Genomic DNA, 9,989 nt, shown 5'->3' with positions numbered 1-9,989 from the left:
ACAATGAAAATACATCCTGCATATCAGATATTTACATTACGATTCATAACAGTAGCAAAATTATAGTTATGAAGTAGCAACAAAAATAATTTTATGGTTGGGGGTCACCACAACATGAGGGACTGTATTAAAGGGTCGTGGCATTAGGAAGGTTGAGAACCACTGTAAGTGGAAAATCAAGCAGAGCAATGACAAAGTCCCATTATATTTCTTTTGATAGTGAACAAGCCATTCCTTCAGATGGCAAGTGCCATTCATTCTTTTCATAAATGTGAAATCTTGCCAACTTTTAAATACCAAGTTATTCATGTCTAGTCCACAACTACATCAAGACTGACATATCAATAAATGCTATGAAAACCTTCATATTCTTGGATGTTTTTTAAGAGATGAAACAGTGTAACAATATACACTGATAAAATGAGTTCATAAATACATGTTTTCTCATACAAGAAGAAGAGTATAGATAAATTTTCATGAGACATGTAGCAAATGAGTTAGTTTGGAATTTGAAGATAAAGGATTCCCATTCTGCAAAAATCAGGTAGACTATACTTTGTATCATAATGAGGGCCTGGCCTTGAAGAGATAGATTAAATAGTTTGCTAACATTGGGGGAGGAGGATAACAAGTGGGATAGGATCTCAATCATTTGCCCCCCCCACCCCACCCGCCAATTCACAGTGATTAATTAAATAAATTATGGCAAATAGAATAAATATGCCAGACAGGTAAAGTTCTGAACTCTTTAAAATCATTTGTGCAGAGAGAAATAAATACAAATACCCCTTTAATTTTTCACTAGAAAAATGCATTACATTCTATAGAAACTCAGGTCCGACACTTTTCTAGTTATAATTGAACCGTGCAGGTATGCCTAATGCTTTTTACATTTGTTTAAACCTAAATTTAAACAAATTCAAACTTAAATTTCTCCTGAGGTCTGCTTAAGACAGTTATCTTTGCTAACTTTGTGAGGAAGTTATTTTTCCTTGTTTGTAATTCCTGGGACGAGGTATAGGGAGACTTTTCCAGCGCATAATTAGAAGACATTAAGTACTCTGGGACTTTGTCACATACAGTTGTGTTCAAAATGTATTCCTAGTGTGTATGACAGATGTATATATGTATACCCAAGGGGTATATGTACATATTTTAGTCAAGTGACAATTAAGTACATACCTAATAGCCCCGTGTCAACATCATCTTCATTCTTCAAATTCTCAGCATGTAAGTCTGTAAATACAAAAATGGGCTTGGGTAAAAAAGATAATTTGAACAGTAGCTTAAAGTTTAAGCTGGGAAGACACTATGGAGTTGTGGAAAGTGCTGTAGTGTCAGAAGCAACTGGGTTCAAACTGACTCCACTTAGTAGCTATGTGACTTTCCACAGGCAGATAAGAGGGCATTGAGTCAACTGCCCTATATGTAAAATGGGGATGTTTATCCCCTGGGGTGGTTGTGAAAGCATTTCATGTAATGCAAATGAATGAGGCACACTAGGTTTTAAATTCAGTTCCTTTCTCCACTCTCGCGGAAATATGCCCAGCTCAGTCTTCTGCAATGGACTTTCAGGTTTTGTGACTTTATGATAAAAAGGCAATCTCTCAGAGCAAAAGGGAGATCAAAGTACCTACAAGATAAACCTCAGAACTGCATTGAAAAAGAAGGGGGTAAGGCGAGTGATAGAGTATTGATATGGCACACATATATTTAACATTGAGAGTTTACAATCATTGTATGAATAGGTAAAAATTGCCCATTTGTTTCCTTTGAACATTAAGCATGGTAAGGTGCTAGATGCCACTTGCAGCCCAGTAGCTTGGAATAAGGAAAAATAAAAACTGTAATTAAATGGATTTAATTCTATTTAGTGAACTAAAACTAATACTTGAGCGTGTTGGGTGTTTTTCTTACATTAAAGGTAATGTTGCTTTAAATGATTTTTCAGTAACTTTGCCAAAGTCACACAGGAGTGAAAACAGACTTACACTCAGGTCTGAGTTTTTCCACTGTAACCGCATAATACATCCGTATAGAGTTTGGAAAACTTTTCTGGGCACATCTCCTTCTATTCAAATCTGGCCAATATGTCAACGTCAGACGCAGGAAAAGGAAACTATTGCCCAGAGAAAGTGGACTAGCTCCCGCAATAGAACTTGATCGCTACAAAACCGAGAGGGGCCGATTATTTTACCAATAAAAGTAGAAATCTGGGCTGCGGGGTCGAAATCCCCGTCCTTCAGGAATTCTGTGCATGTACAGAGGACTCGGGGGACAGCACATCTTTAATCACTTGTAAATTAGCCTTTAACACGTGTGGCCTATGTTACATACACTTTTCACCGTCTTTTAATGGTCGTTAAAAGTGTTCACTGGCTCTTAAGATATTGGTTAACTCGAGGTCCTTTTTTAAAATGGACTCGGACCACCCACTTTCAAGAACAGTGCGGGCAAAGGGAGGGGGGGCAAAGAAAGGCGCCGTCAACGGTTCTGGGTGAAGCTGGCTGCCAGCTTGCCGGCCTGGCCTTTCCTGGGGAGACGGGCGGCGAAGGCGAGAGCCACGTCCAGGCTCCACTTCATTCTGGACGCATTTGTCAAGGCCCAACCTGCAGTACCTTTCACGATCTGGTAGGCGATGGCGAGAAGGCACGCGAGGAGGACGGCAAACAGCAGCGAACAGAGAATCGAGAGGGCCCGCACCGGCCACCGCCGCGCCCGGGCTGGGCCGCGCGCCTCCGCCGAGAAGAAGCCGTTGCGTTTGTCTGGCAGGACGGGAGAGCCGTCCTTCTCCGGCGGGAGCAGCGCGCCCTTTCTAGGCTCCGACGACGCCCCCGCGGACAGTTCCGCCCGCAGGTCGCGGGCTACTTGGTCGTATCCTTCCTCGTCGTCTTCACCTTCACCCCAACTGTCCCCTTGAGTCAAGGCGGATAACCTCGGCCGAGCGAAAGGGACGGGGGTGCCCCGGCGACGGCGCAGCAAAGAGGAGCGCTTCGCGCTCTCCACGAACGACATGGCGGGAAAGACAACGAGCCGCGCAGAGGACAGGCATCTCCCACCCGCCCCGCCCCCAGCGCGCAACAGCCAATCAGCGGCCGGGTCTCTCCACGGCCTGCACCACCCGGCCCCGGCGCGCAGGGGTGCGCAGGCGTGCCAGGTGGGGCTGGGCAGGTGCCATGGGGCTCGAGGAGAGGTTGGACACCCCTGGGCCGGAGCACGACCCCCGGGCAGGAGGAGGGAAGTGAAGGAAGGGCCCGCGCAGAGAGGGGCGAGTCGAGGCCGAAGGGAGTAGTCGGGTCTCCCCTCCCTCCGGAGCTTTGTCCAGGCCAGAGACCTCCGCCTCTGCCGCGTCACCTCCAGGCAAGCGAAGGAACAGTCGGGCCCCCAAGCTGCATCTTTCCGATGCCCGGTCCTAGCGCCCGCTCGTGCACCTCGATTAACATTCCCGAACCTGCCTGCTTTCTCCCTGCCCTCTACTCCCGCACCTTCCCCAGCGTCCCTCACTAACGACAGCTCACCAGACGGCGCTCTCGCCTCGCCTTAAGTTCCACCCCTCTTTTCCTTTGGCATTGTTCCTCCCGCCCCTACCACAACTTCCCTCCACGCAGCTCGACACGCCTCCTCCACCCCACCTACCCCACCCTACCCCTGGCGGCCTCAGGTTTGTGGGGCATACGTAAGTCGGGCGGGGGTGGTGAAGGTGGCAGGTCCCCACTGCCCCACCCCCTACGGGGTGAGGCGGCCTAAGCTCGGAAAGCTGGGACACAGTTGTCTGCCCTTCCCGGGGGGAAGTTGGTGGAGTTTTTCCGGCAGCGGACTCGGCGCAGAAACTTCCTCCGTCCCCTTATCCCCCCCTCCATGCAGGCGACGCCGAGTGAGCCTGAGGCAGGGGGCGAATCGCCGCAGAGCTGCGTGTCGGAGGCGCACTCTGATTGGACAGCGGGAAAGCCTGTCAGCCTACTGGCCCCGCTGATCCCGCCCCGTAGTGCCGGGCAGCCTTTAACCTTTGGCCCCAGCGGGCGCCAGCCACTCAGATCGCTTCTTGTTGGCATATGCAGCGGCAGTGGCCGCCGGCGGAGCAGTCAGAGCCCGATGATGAGGCCGGGGACGGGAGCCGAGCGTGGAGGCCTCATGGTGAGTGAAATGGAGAGCCATCCTCCCGCGCAGGGTCCTGGGGACGGGGAGCGGAGATTGTCCGGCTCAAGCCTCTGCTCCAGCTCTTGGGTCTCTGCTGACGGCTTCCTGAGGAGACGGCCCTCGGTAAGGGATCGGAGCGGCACAATGAAAAACAGAGACAGGAAGCTTTCTCCAAAAGGAGGAAAGAGAACGGAGGAAGAGCTCGAGATGGGAAGTGCTCCGAAGGAGAGAAATGGAGGGCGGGGATGCACAAAGGGAAAGATGTGGGACCCTGGAAGTTTCCAGCGGGCCCGGCGTAGGCAGATGCGCGGCGGAGGTGCTGGGCCCCGAGCGCGGTGAGCGTCTCGGAGAGGCAGGCCCAAGGTAGGAGGGAGGGGAAGGCGGCGACGGGGTTCTCTAGGCTCTAAGAGTCTGCGAGACGGGGTTCTCTAGGCTTTAAGAGTCCGCCAAGACGTGTTCCCGCGGGTGGCGGGTGTCTGTAGGGTGCACAGCTGGGAGAATTTGCAGGCGATAATTAGCTGGTTTTAAGACTTTGAACCAATGGACAGACAGGTAAAGGCGGTAGATGTCTTACAAAAGCGCATTAAAATGGGTGAATTAGTTGTTGGCATGTCGTGTGAATGACAGACCTCAGTTTTGGAATAAGAATTTTTTTTTTTTGGCAGAAGTATTTTTACGCGTCTAAAGATTATATTTGAGAGTAGTATGTGTATTTTTTAGGAGTGAGGTGTCCCTGGATACCCCTATTTGTGTTTTATGAGACCAGCCCTCATCTGAGTTAATTTGGTAATTTCAGCGCTTTAAAGCTTAAAAATCAGTTAAGAAATTAATTTAAGAATAAGTGGCTTTAAACAATAGCTGGCTATCTTATATCTGTGTGATATAGGACAAAGTTGTTTTCATAACAGTTTTTAAATTGGCTTTCTTACACTTCTGAACTTAGCAAGTCAATTAGCAAGTGATTAAATCAGTGTGCTTTAAAACTAAGATCTAACTGTCCAGTAATGATTATTTTTTTTACCTATTGTTCTGGGATTTGGTTAGTTACAGCTCATTATAAGTATTGGTGATGTGCATTTTGTTTAAGATAAGAAAGTATAAACGAACCCTAATAATTAAATCACACTTTAGCCTAATGTTACATCGCTGCACTTAACTGATTTGTTGAAATCAGATTTTTGAAAAGTATTTATTGCTACTTGTTCGTTTTTAAATTGTCCTTATTTTTCAGATGGGGCATCCTGGCGTGCATTATGCCTCAATGGGTATGCACCCTATGGGTCAGAGAGCGAATATGCCTCCTGTACCACATGGAATGATGCCACAAATGATGCCCCCAATGGGAGGTCCACCAATGGGACAAGTAAGAATGTTTTTATTTTATTTTGCTTTTATTTTTGCCTGTTGTATTACTGTGTCAAGATTTCAAAAACTGGGTCAAAACTTGTAGTTTTTTAAGGATTAGTTTATGTCGAAGTAATGTTTTCAGATAAGTGAAATGTTCAGTCATGACACTAACCATTTTGAATATATGAAGTCTTCTGTATAAAATAACTACTTTCACTGCAACAAAACTAAGAGGTTGTGTGGTTTTTAAAAATTAATTTAAAAGTAACACTGTAAATGTAGGCTTTTTAGTTGAATGACTTTTTCCTACAAGTATGTCAATTGAAGTTAATGCTCTAAGAATAAATATCTGATAAGTCAACATAATTTCTATCGGGGGACCATGTGAATGCATAGAATCTGAAAATTGCAATTGTTTAGGTCTTTGGCTGTTTAAATGAATTTTATTTCTGAAATAGCTTCCTCATTGTGTATGTGTGTGTGGGGTGTGGAGGTGGGTATGTTCTACTCTAATTTCATTCTTAATAGGACAGTGCCAAATAGGTAGTTCATTTTCCACTTACACTATTGTGTTGTTTTCTTTTAATGCTTATTGCTTCTGCACTCCTGCTTTGAGCTGTCCCTTCCATCTCCAGCATAAATTGAAAGAGGACATTTTGTGGGAGTGATTTGGATCAAAAGATTTTGATTTGGCTCAATGAATTCAATAGAACTGAGTTCCTAGAGAAGCATTCAAGAAAAGTAACAGGTTTAGTTACTGTGAATAATTTTATGCCCGTTAGGTTCTAATATTTCTTAGTAAAGCTGCTCTTAAATAGATAATGAGCTTTAAAAAATATTTCAATGCTTTCATTTTTAAAATTAGTTTGGTGACTGGCTTCTTTCCATTTGAGTATCTCAGTAAATCATCAAAACTTTAGGATAATGAAATATTTTGGAAAGCCAGTCAATTAGGTATGAACTTTCTGCTAATTAATGGTTTACTTTGATAAGCAGTTAAGCCTTGATGGTTTTAAGTTATTGGTGAAATTGTAGTGGAGAAGGAGCTTGCTCTGCGTCTCTCTACCTTAAGAGTAGAGGGGCTTAATGTCAGGTGCTTTTCTTTTTTTATGTGGAATATTGCCCTTAATTTTGTATAAAAATCTTTATTCAAAGGCACAAGGCCCAAAGATTCTGCCTATAGGAGTTCTCTAAATAAAAGAATCATTTATTCTGTTACTCTAGAACAGGGGTGGGGAACCTTTTTCTGCCAAGGGCCATTTGGATATTTATAACATCATTTGCAGGCCATACAAAATTATCAACTTAAAAATTACCCTGCTATATTTGATCAAACATTTAATTAACTCACCTCTAATGCCTTGGCAGGGCCAGACCAAATGATTTCCAGGGCTTTATAATGCCTGAGGGCTGGGTATTCCTCACCTCTGCTCTAGAATATCACAAGTTTTAAAACTCCCTAGGTGATGGAGAAACAACTTTGATTCCTCTTCTGTTTCTTTCCATCTTTAAGCAGCAAGGAGCTCTTCTTGTTTTCTTAGTAGAGCTGCTCTAACTAGATAATGAGCTTTAAAAAATATTTATTCTTTAAATGCTCTGGTTCTTATTTAAAATTAGTTTCTTTCCACAGAAAGATAAAATAAAACAATTTGCTACTGCCAGATGCTTCTCTCTTTTCTGGGGCCTTCTGTTTCCATTGGGCCAATCAAGGTAAGTTTTGCAAGGGATTGACCTGCTTACCCTTGCTGTAATGGTGCTATTGCACTACCAAAACTAAGATACCAGCTAGTCATTTCTAGTAAATTGCAGATTTTATTTAATTTTTTTAAGTACTTTTGTGTATCATTGACATAAGCTGGTCACAATTTGCACTATGGCCCTTTCTCTTTAGTTACATTAGTGACCATTTTCCTAATAAGGTTACTGGCTACTTGGTACACATCCATTCATGTACTCTGAAGTTCACCTTGTGGTTTTCTTCTACTTTTTTCCCCAGACTAGTATATGCCATGTGATTTTAAGTGTACCTGACTATTTAAATGTTTAGAAGTCTGTCTCTCCCTGTGGCTACTGTTAAGATAATGAATGTCTTAGGATTCTAGCTCTGAGGGTCCCAAGAGAATCCCCATTGTTTTTCCTTAAAATAAGATTATTCCTCTTTTTTTCCTCTTAATATCTAACTAACAAATATTGGGTTCAAGTCTTGGTAAAACTAATTCTTATTTTAGCTTTGATAATAGACTGGGAGGGCATGGGTAATTTCAATACTCAACTAATCTGGAAATCTAACTTAAAGAGCTGTAAACTACCCTAAAAATAAAAATTGATAATTTTCTGCATCATTTCTTCTGTTGACCCACTCTCAGAAGTATTAATGAGTAGTAAGTGGTCAGAAGGTAATGAGAAGTAGGGTTGCTTGTAAGTTCACTGCAGTGACACAGTCTTGGTAGTATCCTGCCCATCCAATTTTTAAAAAATGAATTCACAAATTCTTTAGACGTTGGTACTGACAGTTATGGAACCTTCGTCTTCATTGCCTAGTTCACATTAAGATCTCATTCTGGGACCAGCTGAAGACTAAAATTGGTGGCAGTCTTCTAAATGATTATGGTCTGTGATATGTTATGGAACATAACATGAAATTTTAAGCCTTATTTGTAAACTAATATACAAACTGGACAGAATAATAATCTATAGAAGCCAGAGTTCATAATTTTTCAAACGCAGCAAGTTAATTTAAAGTATTATGTTCATTTTATTTTATTTTTTTATTCAAGAGATAATCTGGAATGCCCTTTTTATAATTCAGCCTGAATCTTTTAGTAACAAATATTTGAAAATTATCAGTGGAGCTCAAAATTTCTTTAAAGTTTTTCTGTCCTGTTGGTTATATTTGCCTCTTTTCTTACTGTACATTAATTTCATATGGGAAAGTTATGCTTCTACTTTCATAGAATTGTAGGATTTTACAGTTGGAAGGGACCTTATAAGTGTTATAAACTTTAAAATAGTATGTGAATTAAGTAATGGTTTATCACTGGTTTTAAAAACCATATTAATAAAGTAATTTTTCTGCTGTACTCAAATTTTCAGAAGACACTTGAATTAAGACATAATTATGTGTGAGGCCCTCTTCTTCCTCTGTATCTATAGTCAGTAATGTTTTGCCTTTAAAGTGTTTGTTATTTCTATACAAAGGACATGCAAGTTCTTCCATCTTTATCACAGATGATTCGCCTTCACTTAAGCCTAAGGAGGGAGTCCTAGCTGGCTTTGTTTCTTTTCTTTTTTAATTCTTAATTTTTGTGTGTTTTTTCTTTTAATAAGAGTAAAGATTTAAGGTCCCTTTCAGCTCTAACAGTCTGATTCAATTCAAATTACTTGATAAGAATAGCTGATATGTAAGAGATTGTATGATAAGGAAATAAAAATAAAATTAGTGATGCCTTAAGTCTAATTCTTTTGTACTTTTTTTTTTGCTTTTGTTCAATAAACATAAATAAGTAATTACTTTTTACCGATGAGTTTTATTTTCTTCTTTTATTGGGTTAAGGCAGGCTTTACAGATCTTATTGCTATTCTTGCTGTCATGTGAGCCCAAGTTGTTCCAATCCTGTCTTTGGTTGGATACTCTTAGTAACTTTTTAGCTGGTTTTCTTACTTCAAGCCTACCCCACAAAAAATTTTCTTAGATTTCAATGTGTTATTTTCTTGCCCAAGAACCCCCAATGCTTTTCTGTGCCTGTAGCATTAATATCTAAATTTAACTTTCAAGGATAGTATAATTCAAAGTGCAATTCTGAGCTGCATGTCTTCACATTTCATAATCTGAACCTAGGCTGGTCTTTTCATGGTATCTTGAGTGTTGTATTAGTTCAGAGTGAGCTCATGCTGTCACCTTCTTGTCCTCCTGCCCCCAGCTCATTACCACCATGAACTTTACTTACCTAAGTTTTGCCCTTCAAGTCCTACCTTCTTCAGGAGGTCCTCAGCAGTCTTTGTCCAGTGTACACCTCCCCTTCAAATTATTATAATATCCTATGTAATCAGCCCAAGAACTCTTACTGTTTCACTTATTTTGGCACTTCATTATTGACTTGTTTGGTTTTAAAGTTTATTTGCTTTGTCTTCCCAACAAGTAATAGATTGTAAGCTCTTAGAGGGCAGGGCCTATGTTTTGTACTTTTAAAGAATTCTATAGATGCTGAGCACAGTTGTTGGCACATTTTGGGTGCTCAGTAAAATACTTGTTGAATGAATGAAACACAAATACTCTCCTGCAGTATAAGCCAGTCAGTAATGCTACATGTGACGTTTTCAGTGGTTACCTATGTAACTTTACGTTGTTATGCTTACTCTTGTTTTTGGTGTCTGCCTTTTTACTGTTGCTTTTTTTATTTGACGAAAGTGAAAGATAAGGTGAAAATAATAAAAAATTTTCAGTGAGTAAAGTGAATACTCATCTCTACTTTTTTAAAATTACAGGCAAATCTTTGTTTTATCTA

General features: G+C 41.6%; 2 protein-coding genes across 15 annotated transcripts in view; one reads left to right on the top strand and one right to left on the bottom strand.

The window, feature by feature from the left end:
* Positions 1-3,632, bottom strand: part of ARL6IP6 (ADP ribosylation factor like GTPase 6 interacting protein 6) — a 51,165-nt gene extending 47,533 nt beyond the window's left edge. For 2 of the 4 annotated variants that reach the window (XR_001512794.1, XM_006757385.2), the window contains exons 1-2: positions 2,619-3,632; positions 1,183-1,236 (exon numbers count right to left, since the gene is read on the bottom strand). Coding sequence is in view for 3 of the 4 variants with exons in the window: in XM_006757385.2 (XP_006757448.1) it covers positions 1,183-1,236; positions 2,619-3,015 (451 nt within the window). In the remaining variant the exon portion in view is untranslated. The remainder of the gene's footprint in view (positions 1-1,182; positions 1,237-2,618) is intronic. The other 2 variants (XM_015559819.1, XM_015559820.1) reach the window with 1 other exon arrangement.
* A 33-nt stretch (positions 3,633-3,665) lies between these two features.
* The window catches only part of PRPF40A (pre-mRNA processing factor 40 homolog A), a 57,487-nt gene continuing 51,163 nt past the window's right edge, over positions 3,666-9,989 (top strand). For 4 of the 11 annotated variants that reach the window (XM_015559816.1, XM_015559814.1, XM_006757388.2 and 1 more), the window contains exons 1-2: positions 3,765-4,134; positions 5,369-5,500. In XM_015559816.1, coding sequence (XP_015415302.1) covers positions 3,859-4,134; positions 5,369-5,500 — 408 coding nt within the window. In that variant the 5' untranslated portion in view covers positions 3,765-3,858. Of the gene's footprint in view, positions 4,261-5,368; positions 5,501-7,114; positions 7,195-9,989 lie in introns of those variants that run through there. The other 7 variants (XM_015559813.1, XM_015559815.1, XM_015559811.1 and 4 more) reach the window with 6 other exon arrangements.

Source organism: Myotis davidii, unplaced genomic scaffold (assembly GCF_000327345.1).
Source record: "Myotis davidii unplaced genomic scaffold, ASM32734v1 scaffold753, whole genome shotgun sequence".
Taxonomy (NCBI): Eukaryota; Metazoa; Chordata; class Mammalia; order Chiroptera; family Vespertilionidae; genus Myotis; species Myotis davidii.
The sequence above is the reverse complement of the archived record's forward strand: the minus strand, read 5'-3'. Positions and strand labels throughout refer to the sequence as shown.